The sequence below is a fragment of the Ursus americanus genome, chromosome 17 (genome assembly GCF_024610735.1).
Source record: "Ursus americanus isolate L20-20 chromosome 17, mUrsAme1.1.p, whole genome shotgun sequence".
NCBI lineage: Eukaryota > Metazoa > Chordata > Mammalia > Carnivora > Ursidae > Ursus > Ursus americanus.
In genome coordinates this window covers 49588465-49606417 of record NC_142143.1, presented here as the reverse complement: position 1 = coordinate 49606417, position 17953 = coordinate 49588465, and the positions used below count along the sequence as shown (strand labels likewise).

Below are 17953 nucleotides of genomic sequence, written 5' to 3'. Positions count from 1 at the left end.
TGCTGGGAAAATTGGACAGCTATATACAGAAGAATGAAACTTGACCACTCTCTCACACCATACACAAAGATAAACTCCAAATGGATGAAAGACCTCGATGTGAGACAGGAATCCATCAAAATTACAGAGGAAAATGTAGGCCGTAACCTCTTTGACATCGGCCACAGCAACTTCTTTCATGATGTATCTCCAAAGGCAAGGGATACAAAAGCAAAAATGAACTTTTGGGACTTCATCAAGATGAAAAGCTTCTATACAGCAAAGGAAACAGTCAATGAAACAAAGAGGAAACCCACGGAATGGGAGAAGATATTTGCAAATGACACTACAGATAAAGGGCTAGTATCCAAGATCTATAAAGAACTTCTCAAACTCAACACCCAAGAAACAAATAATCAAATCAAAAAATGGGCAGAAGATATGAACACTTTTCCAGTGAAGACCTACGAATGGCTAAGACACATGAAAAAATGTTCAACATCATTAGCCATCAGGGAAATTCAAATCAAAACCATATAGAGATGCCACCTTACACCAGTTAGAATGGCAAAAATTGACAAGGCAAGAAACAAATGTTGAAGAGGATGTGCAGAAAGGGGAACCCTCTTTCACTGTTGGTGGGAATGCAAGTTGGTACAGCCACTTTGGAAAACAGTGTGGAGGTTCCTCAGAAAGTTAAAAATAGAGCTACCCTATGACCCAGCAATTGCACTACTGGGTATTTACCCCAAAGACATACATGTAGTGAAAAGAAGGGCCATATGCAACCCAATGTTCATAGCAGCATTGTCCACAATAGCCAAACTGTGGAAGGAGCCGAGATGCCCTTCAACAGATGAATGGATAAAGATGTGGTCCATATATACAATGGAATATTACTCAGCCATCAGAAAGAATGATTACCCAACATTTGCATCGACATGGACGGGACTGGAGGAGATTATGCTAAGTGAAATAAGTCAAGCAGAGAAAGACAATTATCATATGGTTTCACTCATTTGTGGAACATAAGGAATAGCAAGGAGATCGTTAGGAGGAGGGAAAAATGAAGGGGGGTAAACAGAGGGGGAAATGAACCATGAGAGACTATGGACTCCGGGAAACAAAAAGGGTTTTAGAGGGGAGGGGGGTGGAGGAGATGGGCTAGCCCGGTGATGGGTATTAAGGAGGGCACGTATTGCATGGAGCACTGGGTGTTATACGCAAACAATGAATCATGGAACACTACATGAAAAACTAATGATGTACTGTATGGTGACTAACATAATAAAAAATAAATAAAAATAAAAAACAAGGCCAAAAAAAAAGGGGGGGGCGTAAACTGTTAAAAAAGAGACAACAGGCCCAAAATGGAGTCACTTGTGCTAAACCCCATGCCAGCAAACCAAGATTCAATACCTAACCTAATTATAGTCCCCCCGCCCCCCGTCCTTCCCCATCCTCCTTAACTTTAATCAGTCAACCTGGAATTATCTGGTTAGTACTAGTGAGGTAATCTGCCCATTGGGTCCTTTCATTCCACTTAGGAGGGCAACCTTGCCTGAAACAATGCATTCTTTGCTAATAATTTTTTTCTGCCCCCTTTCTTTAAGAACCTTTCATTTTTTACAGCTTGGTGGAGTTCCTTTCTATTACTGGATGAGATGCTGCCCAAATAATGAATCACTGAATGAAGCCAATTTGATTGGATTTTCAACAGTAGTCTGCCAGCAATTCCTGGGAACTTGTTAGAAATGTACAATCTCAGGCCCTACTCTTATCCTTAATGAGCCATGGTCTGCATTTTAATAAGATCCACTGGTGATTCATATGCACAGTAAAATGTGAGAAGCACCTCTGAAACAGTGGTTCTCCAGGTGCTCCACCCTCCCCCAGCAGCATTAACATCATGTGAGTACTTACTGCAAATACAAATTCTTAATTCCTAGTTGGGGAGGGAAAACGTTCCTTATGAATGCTAGTCTCAGAACTGTGCACTAAGGACGTAAGTGGACCCACATAACCTGATGCGCACAGTGGGAACGAGAGACAGCCTGTGCATGGCTTCAGAGTGCCACAGCTGCCTGCAAAGGGGGATGCAGAGACAGGAATGCGTTTCCTAACCCACTATGCTATAATGAACCCTGAACAATCCCTTGCAGGTCAAGGGCTCAGAAATCTAATGTCACAGGAGAGTTCAGAAGCCACTAACTCCTCTTAAGTACCTACTCTGTCAACACTGAGCCATGGAAGCAGGGATTCAGGGGAATAGCTTATCTGTCTAGATCAGCAGTCTCAAACTTTGCTACATAATAAAATCACCAGGGGAGCTTTAAAAATCCCGAGGGCCAGGTTATATCCCATGTCAATCAACATGGTCAGGAAGGCTCATTAAGCATTTTCTGTCAAAGGCCAGACATTACGTATTTAGGGTCTATGGTTACATCGTCTCTGCAGCAACTACTCGATTTCGCCATTGTACCAGGAAAGTAGGCCTAGACGATATAAACATGGAAGAGTGGGACTGTATTCTAATAGAACACTATTTACAGAAATGGGGGTGGGCTAAATTTGGCCCACAGGGGTTTGCCAGCCTCTGGTCCCTAGCACCACTATTCAGTACTTTCGGACTGAAATGTTCTGTGTCTGTGCTATTCAGTACAATGGCTTCTGGGGCACCTGGGTGGCTCGGTCAGTTAAGCGACTGCCTTCGGCTCAGGTCATGACCCCGGAGTCTTGGGATCCAGCCCCCGCATCGGGCTCCCTGCTCCTCCCTCTGCCCCTCACCCCGCTCGTGTGCTCTCTTTCTCTCTCAAATAAATAAATAAAATCTTAAAAAAAAAAAAAAAAAAAAAAGAATGGCACCCGAGTACTGGATATGTGGCTAGTGACACGGAGGAACTATTTCATGTGATTCTAGTTTCCTTAAATAGCTACACGGGGCTAGCAGCTATGGAATCAGTGCAGAACAGGGGCTCTAACAGCAACAAACTGCTCTGCAACCCCACTGCACCAGTAATTCACCAGAGTATCTTCCAAACAAAACAGGAACAAGGAGAAGAGCTGAGTCCTAGTGGCACTTGCACAACTGTGCAGAGAAATTAAGTACTGTTGACCCTCAAACAACATGGGTTAAGGCCACCAACACCCTGCATGGCTGAAAATCCAAGCATCATTTTTTTGACTCTCCAAAAACTTAATTACTGCCAGCCTACCTCTGACTGAAAGCCTTACCGACAACACAGCCGATTAACACGTTTTGTGTATGTATTATATACTGTATTCCTACAATAAAGTATGCTAGAGAAGAGAAAATACTAAAAAAATCAAGAGGGAGAGAAAATGTATCTATAGCACTGTATTTCTCATACCGTAAGTCTGTCATCTGTTTACAAGGTGATCTTTCCTACCTACATTAATACCATCTTACGAGATACAACACACCGTGCATGTTATACGTATTACTAACACTAGACATTAAAAATGAAAAAACATGCAAAAGAAATTCATGTGTATTTACAGGTATAATGATTCATGCACTGGTAACAAAGCAGCAGCAATATGATTACTCACGGTAGCCTAGTGTAGCTGCCGCAGCCGCTTCATGGTAGCCTAGCTTAATGAACGAATCGTTATAAAATTTTTAGGGCAAAAAAAATTTATGGCAGACAGTGGTATGTCATATTCATAACACAGCACTGGCAACATGGTTACATTAAAAAAAAGCCTCTTACCGGTGATAATGGGCTGATACTCAGTTTCTCCAATTATGAGAGAGAGAGCCACAGTGCGTGGTAATGTAATTCTTTGAAAGCAAAAACATTAAGCGAACTAATACATTATTAATCTTATATTAAACACCACTCACCTTATGCCTATGTAAGGAAAGGCTACACACATCCATACAAGTCTCATACACGATGTTCTCCACAGTGAGTACTTAGGTGGTGCAGCTGCTGGTACAGTTCTCGCTGTACAGTCCTTAGCTTTTTGCACAAAGACACAAACCTACACGATGTAAATTTATTAGCCGTACAGCGTGGTGACCGCACTATTAACTGGACCATCAAAAACGTCTTCATCCCAGTCATCTTCTTGTTGAACAGGCTGAGGAGGAGGAAGAGGAGGGGCTGGTCTTGCTGTCTCAGTGGTGGCAGAGGTGGAAAGGGAGGCAGGCGCACTCTAACTTTACAAAATAAATCACAATTGTCTGACCTTTTGCCTTTTCATTTCTCTAAAAATGTTTCCATATGGTACCAATCCTTCTTCCTTTGTTTGGTTTACCTTCTGTGCCCGTATCATCGAAGGGTCCATGTCATCAAAGAAGTCGAAAGCAGCCGTGAATAATCAAAACCCTTCTGCCAGATTGTCTGGTGTCAATTTGCCAAGATCCAGATTTTGAAACCCTTCAACACTCCTCTCCCCACTTTTTGCCATATCCATAATCTCTTTCACAATTTCCTCTACTGTAAATCTTGTGAAGTTAGGCACATCTGGACAGTTGTCTCCAGCAGGAATTTATTGTTTTGGCTGTGATGGTTTCTTCTATAACAATATCTTCGATGGTGTAATCTTTCCAGATTTCCATGATATTCCATCAGGGTGCTCTTCCACAGTGTTAACAATGCTTTCCATAGAGTACTGTGTGTAACGAGCCTTACAGATCTTTACGACCCTTCATCTAGAAACTGAACTAGAGACATTGTGCTTGGGGGCAAGTAGACCACTTTGATGCCTTCAGTGCTAAACTCATGGGGTTCTGGGTGGCCATCCTCATTGTCCAATACCAGAAGAATTTTAAAAGGCAGTTCCTTATTGGCAAGGTACTTTCTCCTGACTTCAGAAACAAAACATTGATGGAATCAATCCGGAAAAAGGGTCCTCACTGTCCAGGTCTTCTTATACAACGAAAAGACTGGTAGCTGGTATTAATCTTTTCCCTTCAAGGCTCAGGAGTCCTGATAATAAATCCAACTGCATTTGCACAAAACAGTAGGAGTCAGCCTATCCCTTCCTGCCTTAAATCTTGGAGTTTGCTTCTCTTCCTTACTAATAAGTGTCCTTTGTGGCATTTTTCTCCACAATAGGGAATTTCTATCTGTACTAAAAACCTGTTCAGACAGATATCCTCAATGATTTTTAAGATCTTGAGAGAGAGCAGAAGCGGGGGGTGGGGGTGGCAAAGGGCAGAGGGAAAGGGAGAAGCAGGCTCCCTGCAGGGAGCCTGAAATGGGGCTTCATCTAAGGAACCTGAGATCATGACCTGAGCCGAAGGCAGATGCTTAACCAACTGAGACACCCAGGCGCCCCTCAATGATTTTCTTAATGGCACTTGTGAACTTGTCTGTTGCCTATTGGTCAACAGAAGCTACTTCTGTTACGGTGACATTTTTAAGCCAAATCTCTTTCTAAAATTATCAAACCATCCTTTGTTGGCATTAAATTCTCCAGCTTTAGATCCTTCATCTTCCTTCTGCTTTAAGTTGTCATATAGTGACTTTGCTTTTACTTAATCATATTAGAGTCTATAGGTATGCCTTTCTTACAGCAATCCTGCACCTACATAAAGCTACATTTTTAATACAAGATAAAAAGGCATTTTGCAAAAAGTGTAAGGTTTTCACGCCTGTTGGCATAGCTGCAGCAATGGCTTCATTAATTTCCTTTTCTTTTTTTTTCCATGGTGGTCTTTATACTGGATAAATTTATCTTGCAATGGTAGGCAACCAGGGCTGTAGACCTCAATCTGTGGTACAGAGCAAGCAATTCACCTTTTTCTTACAATGCTGTAACATTTCTCAGCTTCTTGGGAGCATTTCCAGCATCCCTAGTGGCACTTCACATGGGTTCCATGGTGTTAATCAAGGCTTATGGTATAGCATGAAACACAATGAAAAATACACGAGAACGGGAAGAGGTCCCTGTTTACGATGATACCCAATTTACTGGAGAGACAAGCTGTTCATGCAGAGATGATTAGCATCACATGGCATTTTAAACAGATACAACACTTAAGCTCACTGTAACAGCAACTGGAGGTGGCTAGAAAATTACAGTTATACGGTATGTACTGCAGTTAATGTTATGCAGTTATGATTTAATACTACATCATTATGTTTATATTTCTCTCAACTAAATAGTGTTATGTATATTCTGTGTAAGTTTTGATAAACTTTAACTTTTTATAATAGATTTGTATATATTTTATGGTAGTAAGTAATAAAACAGTACCTACAGGTATTTTATGCATTCATGGCATACCTAGCTCTTTCTTATTTTCTTAATACTTCTAGGCTACATGGTTCTCTGCTAGTTTTTAAAAATGGTTACAAATCTCCAAAAAATTTTCCAATGTTTATCAAAAAAAAATCTGCACGTAACTAGAGCCCTACAAGTCACACCCATGCTGTTCAATGATCAACTGTATATGCTGCATAGTAATTTCACCCCCACACAGTGAAGATGTTTATTTCCTAACTAGAAATAAATAAGGCACATAAGTATAAAGTTTGTGGGAGAACATTAAAAGATGTAAATTTTCCTCTTACTGATCTATAGATTCAATGCAATTTCAACCAAAAATCCAACATGAATTTTCAGTTAATCTTAAAAGCTGTTTTTAAAGTTTATACGGAAGAGTGGCAGCTAGGGTCCCCACAAGGGCAGAGAGGTTTGCCTTTACAGAGATTTAATTACACAGCTTTATAACAAGACAAAATGATACTGGTACAAGGATAGACAGATCTGCGGAACAGAAAAGACAACTGAGTATATATAGAGAAAAAAATGAAATTGGATCCCTGACTCATATCATACTAGAAAATCAATTCTAGGTACACCAAGGACTTCAGGTAAGAGGCAGAAGTACAAAACTATTCCAAGAAAACCTAGGAGAACTATGTTTTGATCCAAGGTTCAGAAGCAATTTTATAAGCAAGATACAAAGAATACTAACCATAAAAGTCATAATTTATACATTTAACTCCTGTGCTCTCATATTTTAATGCAGAGAAAAGACAAGCCAAAAACGGAGTACATGATGGGCAAAGAGAGGTATTTCACAAGGGAAGCAACACAAAAGGCATGAAAAACTGATTTGCTCATTAAAAACTCAATTAAGGGGCACCTGGGTGGCTCAGTCAGTTTGCCCTCGGCTCAGGTCATCATTGGGGTCCTGGGATCAAGCCCCACATCAGGCTCCCTGCTCAGCGGGGAGTCTGCTCCCCGCCCCCCATGCGTGCTCACACTCTCTCTTCCACATGTGCGCGTTCTCAAATAAACAAAATCTTTATTTTTTTTAAAGCTTTTATTTATTAGCGAGACAGCGTGCACTCACGAGAGCGAGAAAGAGAGCGAGAAAGAGCAGGGGGAGAGGGAGCAGACTCCCTGCTGAGCAGGGAGCCTGATGAAGGACTCAATCCCAGGACCCTGGGATCATGACCTGAGCTGAAGGCAAACACTTAACAGACTGAGCCACCCAGGTGCCCCTCATATAAATAAAGTCTTTTAAAAAGAACTCAACTTAAAAAATGGGCAAAGGATCTGAACAGACATATCTCCAAAAAGATACACAAATATCCAATCACACAACAAGATGTTCAACATCATTAGTCATTAGGAAAATGCACAGCAAAGCCACAATAAGATACCACTTCATACCCACTACAATGTAATAAGAAGAAATTTAACAGCAAGTGCTGGCAAGGATGTGGAAAATTTTGAACCCTTGTACACTGCGGATGGGAATATATAAAATGGTGCAGCTGCTTTACAGTCTCGCAGTTCCTCAAAAGATTAAACGTAAGTCACCATACGACCCAGCGATTCTATTCCTAGGTGTGTAGTTACGTACCCAAGAGAACTGAAAACATTTGTCTGCACAAACACTTCTACACAAGATGTTCATAGCCCCATTACTTGTAATAGCCAAAAAGGGAAAACAACGTATCAACTGAGGAATGGATAAACAAATGTGGATGGATAAACAAATGTGGAATATCCATACAATGGAATATTATTTGGTAATAAAAAGGAATGAAATACTGATACATGTTACAAAGCAGATGATTTCTGAAAACCTTATACTCAATATAAGAAGCTAGTCACAAGAGGCCACATATACATGATTCTATTTATACAAAATGTCCACGACAGACCAATCTATAGCACTAGAAAGTAGGTCAGTGCTTGCCTGGTGCTGGGAGAGGGAACACTGGAGGAGAGACAGCTAATGTATCTGGGGTTTCTTTTTGGGGTGATGAAAAGGTTCTAAATTTCGCTTACGGTATGGTGGCACAACTCTGAGTATACCAAAAACTACTGAACTATAAACTTTAAATTAGTGAATTATATGAATTAAGTGAATTAAACTGTTAAAAATGATTCACCTCATTAATAAACAAGGAAATGCACAGTAGGACCAAATATAATTTTGGTCTTTTCTACCCACTAGATTGGCAAAAATTAAGTTGTCTGACAGTTTCTTATAGAACAAAGGGAATTTAAGGATACATACATGATAATTACTAAAAAATAAAATCCAGAGAATGATAACCATGAAATTCAGGAATATGATCACTCCTCTGGGGCAGGCAAGGGATAGACAGGTAGGACGGGGAGGGGCATACAGGTAAATGCACCAGGACTGGGAATATTTGAGTTCTTTTTTTTTTTTTTTAAAGATTTTATTTATTTATTTGACAGAGATAGAGACAGCCAGCGAGAGAGGGAACACAAGCAGGGGGAGTGGGAGAGGAAGAAGCAGGCTCATAGCGGAGGAGCCTGATGTGGGGCTCGATCCCATAACGCCGGGATCACGCCCTGAGCCGAAGGCAGACGCTCAACCGCTGTGCCACCCAGGTGCCCCGGAATATTTGAGTTCTTAAATGGGATGATGAGTTCCTGGGTATTTCTTGTGTTTCATAACTTAAATATTTGAGTGACATGTATTCTCTTGTATGAAGCACATACTACCTAATGATAAACTGTAACAAATCAATGATTAACAGTCACCTATGAGTTACCATAACCAGCTAACGCATTTTAATATTGACCCCTCCAATTTAATATTGATTGTTCCACAGATCCTTAGCTCTGTGCAGTGCCAGACACACAGTAGGTACTCAAATATTTCTGAGTTAATTTTGTTTTCTTTAGAATAAATTCCCAGATGGAACTGCTTAATGTGTGTATTCTATTTTTTTAAAGATTTTATTTTTAAAAAAGATTTATTTTTTAGAGAAAGAGAGAGCAGGGTGAGGGGCAGAGGGAAAGAGAATCCTGAAGCTGACTTCCCACTGAGCCTAGAGCCTGACATGGGGCTCAATCCCAGGACCCTGAGATCATGATCTGAGCTGAAATCAAGAACGGAGCCACCCAGGTGCCCCTAAGATTTTTTATTTTTAAGTACTCTCTACACCCAGCATGGGGCTTGAACTCACAACCTCAAAATCAAGTCACATCATCTACTCTCTAAGCCAGCAAGGTGTCCCTTAAGGTATTCTGTATTCTGAAGTGAAAGGTTTTGTCAAATTAGCCCCCCGACAGCTCATACTGATTACACTTTTATGAATCAGTCTGAGTAGTTTTCATTTTCTCAGACTTCTGCAAATACTTGGGTATAAATCTTTTTAATCTTTGTCAGTTGCGTAGGCAATAAAGGCCTCCTTCAGTTAAGCATTTCTTTGATCAGCACCGGAGCAATCTTTTTTGCATTTACTGTGGCCATTTCCAATTCCTCCGTGAGTTGATTAGTTCTTCTTTTGCCCACTTTTCTACTGGGATATTAATCTTTGCTTTCTAGGAACTCACCTAAGAACTCATCTATGACCAAGAACTCATCTATTATGACCAAGAACCCTCTGTATGTTGCAAGTATTTTCCCAATTTGTCATCTGTCCTTATTTTGTTTATGATGGGTTTTGGGAGGAGAGGGGAAGAAAGGAAGATACAGATCTGTTTATAAGGGTCCAATCAGTCTTTTAGAAGACTCTTTCCCACCACAGAGAAGAGAAAAGTTCTATTCTCCATTCCCCAAATTTCATAGTTTGAGATTTAAATTTTTAGTTTTAAATTTGTACAACCTGGAATTTATTTCAGAATCTTGGCTCAGGCCTGACTGAGGGCTTTATACTTACCAAAATGGGCAATAAAGACATCCCATCCATCTGTGTCTTATTCAGGTTATATCCAGCAATATCCAAAATAGTAGGACCCAAGTCAATGTTTGCAACGAGCATCTATGAGAATGAGGGAAAAAAACAACAAGCAATCTAGAACACAGTTGGTCTGGTTTTCCTTTTCTATCTATAATAAAGTTCTTCCCCCCACCCCACCCATGAGACAAACAGCATTTACTATTATTATCTTTTGTCCAGCCGACTTACTGAGGTCTTACTGATTGATTTATATAACTACAATAATTCAAAAAACAAAACATAAAGGTTTATAAGACTTGTAATACATGCCTCTGGGAAGTTATGTATCTATTCAACCATACTGTTATTGATCAAAACACATTTTTTGAAACTTCTTTGGGACTGCCTGAAGTCCGATGAATCATGAGAAACTGTTGGGGTAATTATTTTACACAAAGTGTTTACAACTTGCATTTCTACAGTTCACTAAATTTCATTTCAAATGGACTCCTGACATTTTTGAAATCCTCAAAGGTTGAAAGTTTCTTACCAAGGAAGATATTAGCCCTTTTTGTAGTTTCTCAAAGTGATAACAGTACTAAAAAATGTTTGCAATAGGAGATGGAGGAGGGGGATTAAAAAAAAGATGTTTGCAATAGGCTTTGGAAACTGCAGAAAACTCATTCCAACAGTGCATCGATCAAAGTTTCCTTAAAGAGCACAAAACTAAGATGTGCTAAATAAACACTCTAGAAATTAAGGTTATTGTCCTGCATTTATACCTTCCTTGCCTTATTCCTTTGGTTTATTAGACTATTTTCCTTCTGTATACAAATCCTCTTTAGGACCTAAACCAGCATAGTCCCGTAGAAATACAATGGGACCACATGTGTAATTTAAGATTGTCTAGTGACCACATTAAAGTAAAAAGAAAAAGGGGAAGAAATTCATTGTATATATTTTATTTAACTTGATATATCAAAAATAGTACTATTTCAAAGGTAAGCAATATAAAAAATTTAGTGAGATTTTATCTTTTATTTTTGAACCGAGTCTTTGAAATCTGGAAGGTTACAACACATCTCAGTTTGGACTATCCCATATGTTTTGGCTCAACAGGCACAGCGGCTGGTGGCCAGTGTGGTGGACAGTGCAGGCCTACACAGGACCTGAGCATATACCTAAAGTCACTTAAATCACAGGCCAGGAAAGCTTTCACAGTGCTGAAGACAATCCACCGGGGAAACCAGGGAAACGAATGTTTACCGAGTACCTATTGTGCCAATCCTTACAGTTTATCCTCTGTTAATCCCTACCATGGACCCTAGGATGCAGTATTCCCCCCGTTTTACAGATGAGGAAGTGAAAGAGAAGTAACTGAAACAAAATCAACAGCTTGTAACTTGAAAAGCTACCATGTACTGAAAGGAAATAACAGTCTTCAGGATGGCTGAGAAAACTTAGAGCCATCTTAGGAAAGGCCAAAGGGGGATTAAAAAATAAAACCTGAGGAACTTTTCATTTAAAAACAAAACCAAAAGTACAGACATAAAAGGTGAGAAAACATCTTCAGAGCATTGTTCACCAGGGGCCAGGTTTCCTGGCAGCTATGATGGCTCTTACGAGGACAGAGTGATACACTTATTTTGGCTCTGAATCAATTAGTTTAATGCTGAGCTGTCAGAAATTACCATCCAGTGGTAAGTCACTCATGGGAAAGGCAATCCTTTCTTCACTTTTCTACTTAAGTGATAAAAGTTAGAGAATTAGAATTAGATTCTAATTCTAGACTCAAGAATTAGAATGGATATTATGGGCCCATGATCATAATGACTTCTAGAAACACTAACAACTCAAGTCCTAAAATGGTACTGCTTCTATCACTAAGTATAAAAGTCACTGCGGAAAAACCCACAAAAACAATGTCTCTAGGAACTATTCAAGACCCAGCGTAGGAGATATCTTCCCTAATTCTAAGTCCCCCAGGCAGTCTGAACACACTCTGAGCCACTCTGAACACAGTCAACAAGAGTGGTATGAATATGGAAGAGAGCATGGCAGGGAAGAAGAGACAAGCAGGAACATAACTTCCAGAATCAGATCAAGGCAACAAGACCCTGACGTGTGACTGAAAGATCTTCAGTCATGTCTAGAATATGAATGAAGTGAAGCCAAATCCACACGTTATTACTAGGATGTCCAAGGCAGTTTTATAAGAAGAGAAAAAAAGTAAACACCAAAATAAAATGGTGACTGCCTGTTTCATCAGGAATTGCCTTAAGAGCCATCAGCTATATTATGGAAGGCTCTCTCGAATGGCAGTCTCCTCTATGGGGAGAAAGGTCTGGAAGTTTCAGTACGAATCAAGAGTCACTAAGATTTGTCCCAAATACCCAAGCACCAGAGACATCATCCCAGGATTCTGTTCCCAGCTATCTACAATAATCACATTTTCCCTAAAAAATAACGGACAAATTCTCTTCCCTTCCAGGCTTTGGTTTGACTAAGAGGTAAAGAATCTCAAAATCAGCATACTATGTCAGAATATGGGAGACTTCTAGTGGATACGGAGTATGAGGGAAGAATCCAACAGAGAATTCTACCTGTCTCTGGTTTTTACAAACAAGAATTAGAATGGATATTATAGGCCCAGGATCATGACTTCTAGAAACACTAGCAATTGAAGTTCTAAAATGGTACTGCTTTTATCACTAAGTATAAACTTAAAGATTCATTTATGGATTGGAACTGAAAAGCACTGACAAGACCAAAAGTAAATTATTTCATAAATCACAGCCTCGCAGTTTGGGGACGTTCTTAGGATTTATGTATATAGATATTCTGATCAAATAAAAGCTCTTAGAAAATTCTGGGGCATGAAATCAAAGGATATCACGTCTTGGACCTGCTTATTTTTTAGCTCTAGAAGATTGACGGTGCTACAAAATTATGAAGAAAAAATAAGCCAGCTCTCTGGAGGATATGTCTGGTTTCCAAATGGACATTTAAACCCTGATATTACAGAATTCATGTAGAGTGATCAAAGGAAAGGCTGCAAGCACACCAGAGAGCACCCCAAATCCAGGTAGTGAAAAGCACTGAACCGCATAAGAAAGCAGAGGACTCCTCACATCTTGGGCTACGTCATCTGGATTCACCCCTCAGCCCCAGCTTCCCTATAAAATAAGCCAGGGAGTCACGGAGTTACACTTGAGAATTTTCCACTTACCATTCTCCCAATTTCACATAGGGAAACAAGGCTTATTTGGCCAGCCTCAAAGCCAATATGTTGTCTTCTTGACCCCCCAGTTCAGTTCTATTTTCCCTGGATCATGCTGTGTCATTTTCCCCCTGCTTTTTCCTTTCTTAAAACCGTTTTGAAGAACTTCTACCACCAAATCTAAAGCTAGATTAACTTCCAGCTAGGAAAGAAAACCTCAATAAGCCAGTCTTTGGCATCCGCACATATCACCTGCTTCTGCTCTCCAACAGCTAACACACAGCTAAGCCCACTGGTCAAACGTGCCCTGTTCTGGCCATCATTTTTTTTTTTTTATTTATTTTTTTTATTTTATTTTTTTAAAGATTTTATTTATTTATTTGACAGAGATAGAGACAGCCAGCGAGAGAGGGAACACAAGCAGGAGGAGTGGGAGAGGAAGAAGCAGGCTCATAGCGGAGGAGCCTGATGTGGGGCTCGATCCCGGAACGCCAGGATCACGCCCTGAGCCGAAGGCAGGTGCCTAACCGCTGTGCCACCCAGGGGCCCCTGGCCATCAGCTTTTGACAGCTCAGCTTATTATGTCCAACTCATAACCCTGTGACACTCACACAGGACAACTGGCACCAAGACAACTACGTTGCCACCACAGGTGACAAATGATCCACCATCTCTGACACTCTTTGTGCTAGGTGGAGGCTGAGCATTTCATACTTCTCAAGCTACATCTGTCAGCAGAGCAATGCAACACACACACACACACACACACACGGATTTTGAGAACAGACACAGTTAATTTTCAGTCCTAGTTCTGCCACTTACTATATATGACCTTGGTAATAACCATTCAAGCAACATGGATATCCCCCAATGTATGTTAAGGGCTGGGTATTCTAAGCTTAGACAGTGCCTCTCTTCTAGGAACTCAAGTAAAAGAAAGACAAACTCAGTAGGGTGTGGTGAGTGTGAGGGCAGCTAAGAACATGGGAAGGGCACCTACCCCAAGTGGGGGCGGGGGTCTGTAGTGACTTTCCAGACAAAAGCCCCAAACCAAAGCTCTAAAGGACAATTAGTGAGGTGGAAGGGGCATGAGCAGGGCATTCCAAACAGAAGGAGCAATCAGCCATACACACACACGGAGGTGAGAAAGATGGTGCACTTAGAGGTAAAAGTAGTTCAGCAGAGCTGCCATACTGTCCCCTGAACAAGCCAAGCTCATTCTCAGATGTGTGACTTCACATTTACTGTTCTGCCGAGAATGCCCTCCCACAGACCTCTGCAGGACTAAATCCTTTTCAACACCCAGGTCTCTGCTCAAATGCCTCAGAGGCTTTCACTGACAACTGTAGCTAAAGTATCTGGCTCTCCGGACACTGGGAGTTAAGAATCAATCTTCCCTGACCGCTCAGTGCTGTGTATCCAAGCCTGCTGGCCCAAGAAGATATTTAAATATTTTCTGAGCTATACTGTAATGGTTAAGGATAGACTCTGGAGCCAGACTCTGATATTTTATAGCTACATTATCTTGGGCAAGTCATTTAACTTCTGTACCTTAGTTTCCTCATCTGTGAAGTGGGCATAACAGTATCTGTATCTCATAAGGCTATGAAAGTTAAATATTTGAGTTGATACAGCTAATACACTTAGAGTAGCACCTGTCACACGCTAAGCATTTAGTAAGTGATAGATATTATTGTTGAAATGGTCTCCTAGGAACCAGGTTTCATTTAGACTGCTTAGAGAAGGTGAACTTTTCTGATTTTAATATTTAGATGCCACTGTTAACTTGAAGATAAAAGGAACAGTTTGTCTGATGGGCAGCTGGCTGACACATGCCATTCTGTTCTCATTCAGCCTCCTTCTCCACACTGGTTAGAAGTGGCTCTAGTAGTCCTGCTCCTTAGGAATGCACACAGCTGCCGACATGTTCTCCTGAGTCAACTCCCAACACCAAGATCAAGAACACGCTTTTAAGACTAAGTGAAATAAGTCAGTCAAAGGAAGACAACTACCATATGATCTCACTGATACGTGGAATTTAAGAAACAAGGCAGAGGATCGTAGGGGAAGAGAGAAAAAAATGAAACAGGACGGAAGGAGAGAGGGAGACAAACCATAAGAGACTCTTCATCTCAGGAAACAAACTGAAGGTTGTTGGAGAGGAGGTGGGTGGAGGGATGGGGTAACTCAGTGATGGATGCTGGGGAGGGTATGCGTTGTAATGAGCACTGGGTATTAAATAAGACTGATGAATCACAGACCTGTCCCCCTGAAACAAATAATACATTATATGTTAATTAACTGAATTTAAACTAAAAAAATAAAAAAAATTCAAAGAAAGAAAGGAAGGCTTAGAAAAAGAAGACTTAATGGTCTTCCAAACTCGCTATCTCCTTTGAAAAGAGACCCATTTACCGGGTACTGAATTTGTAGTGGGAAGTGACTGGCTTTAGGAATGTAGGTGTTAAGAAAAAAAGAAAACTTGGGCGCCTGGGTGGCTCAGTCAGTTAACCGTTTGCCTTCGGCTCAGGTCACGATCCCAGGGTCCTGGGATAGAGTCCCACATTGGGCTCCTTGCTTAGCGGGAAGTCTGCTTCTCCCTCTGCCCCTCCCCACTGCTCCTGCTCACTTTCTCTCTCTCTCTCACTCTCGTGCAAAAATAAAAAAAATAAAAGAAAAAAAGAAAACTCAAAAGAAATTATGAAGGCCATTTTACCTTTCTGAAAGAATTTCAACAGAATTCCATCATGAGCGTTACAAAAAGAAGTGAATTACAGACGCTTAAAGTAAACATTAAATCCCAAAGTTAGAACAAAGTAACTGGTATACCCAGAAAGGCTGGCCTGTTTTCCAATTTTAGCTTAAATGATGTATTTGCTCATTCTCTTTTGTCTCACAGAGCTGGGACTAAAATTGTGTTATTAGAGAAGAAAAGACGTAACTAGTAGAGCTTATCAATTCTTATCTTCCAAGCATTAGACCAAAGTGTTTTGGATCAGAGTGCCCACAATCTCTAGGAACAAAGTGTCTCAGTATTAGGTACCAAGTTTGGAAAAAGACACTGAAACCAAATGGAAATGGCAACAAAAGAAAGTGGTACATTATGAGAGTTCTAGGAGAGAGAATCAGTAAAACAGAAATGCTTTACTGAGGAAGAGTCCCACAGAGAGAGGGACAAAATCATCAGAAGACATGCTTTCTACAGCCTTATACTTAGTGAGGTCAGATCGGCAAAAGCTATCAGCTGGGAGGTCAGAAATGCAGAATCGGAATCTGCATTTTAACCAGGTCCCAAGGGGAATCAGCACGAGGAGCTCTGATCTACGGGATAGTGGGCCCCAAACTGGGCTGCCTCTCCGAATTATCTGTGAGCTAAAGAAAAACAGCAGAGGCTGGGTCTCTATTCTAGTCCAAGTGAGTCCATCAGAACCACTTTGGATGTTGAACTTTTCACAAATTCAGAAGGTGATGTTGATGAGGACCAAGGTGGAAAGTCACTGCTCCAGGACAAAGTAAAGATTTACAGTCTTGAAGGACAAATAAAAGCTACTCATATTGATGTGATATGTATATATGGGAGGGTGGGGGGAAGAATACAGTTAACAGAAGGTGGCCGGGAGTTAAAAAAATAAAAATAATAAAGGCCACCAGCGTCTCCAAGGCTTATAAATACATTTACAAGATCTTAAGCCGATCAGACTTCATCCTAGTAGGAGAAGAAATCTAATCAGCCTCCTCTTCAGAGAAGAGCCTTCTTTTCTCAGGCAAGCGCTACCTGTAAACACCACCAGTTTCTCAGGCACCTACCTTGCTTGTCTGATTTGGTTTGATCCCAGGTCCTCGAACCAGCAGTGGAACTTTGATATCAAACTCATACAGCTGTCTTTTGTCTATTGGCAAAGAAAACTGTCCTGAAAACAAAATACAGAGGGTAAAGTTGGAGCCAGGATAGAAGTGTCACTCACACATTCATTCAATTGACAGTAAGAATGAAAACAACTCTGTTCTACTATTTATGGGGGTTTAATGGAAAGTTTACAATTGCTTGGGTCTCTTATTACTACAAGGCAGGAAATGAGTTCATCTTCTTTAAACAAATGACTAGAGGGACTCCTTTGGTCTAAGATAGGACAAATTCAGCAAAAACAATGACTGCAGAGTACGGAAACACAAATACATAATTTATGTATGATACTCAACCTGACCACAATTGAATGAGGTTACTCTAAAAACGTAAAGGGACGTAAATAAAGGGACAAAAACATTTATCTGGCCTTTCCTGAATAAACTGCATTTCAAGATAATCAAACAGCTGACTTCTTCTCTAAGGAATTCCGACTAATAAATGCAAAAGGACAGGGGCGCCTGGATGGCTCAGTCGTTAAGCATCTGCCTTAGGCTCAGGGCCTGATCCCAGGGTTCTGGGACCGAGCCCTGCATCAGGCTCCTTGCTGTGCTGGGAGCCTGCTTCTTCCTCTCCTACCTCCCCTGCTTGTGTTCCCTCTCTCGCTGGCTGTCTCTCTCTCTCTCTCTGTCAAATAAATAAATAAATAAAATCTTTAAAAAAAAATGCAAAAGGACAGAGTTACGAAGTCAACATTTTGCCATTTTTGAGAGA

At 40.7% G+C, this 17953-nt stretch overlaps 1 protein-coding gene across 1 annotated transcript in view; it reads right to left on the bottom strand.

The window, feature by feature from the left end:
• The window catches only part of GNS (glucosamine (N-acetyl)-6-sulfatase), a 60913-nt gene that overhangs the window by 25095 nt on the left and 17865 nt on the right, over positions 1-17953 (bottom strand). Inside the window, exons 9-10 of the mRNA XM_045789663.2 lie at positions 17143-17246; positions 10116-10217 (exon numbers count right to left, since the gene is read on the bottom strand). Of these exons, the coding sequence (XP_045645619.1) occupies positions 10116-10217; positions 17143-17246 (206 nt within the window). The remainder of the gene's footprint in view (positions 1-10115; positions 10218-17142; positions 17247-17953) is intronic.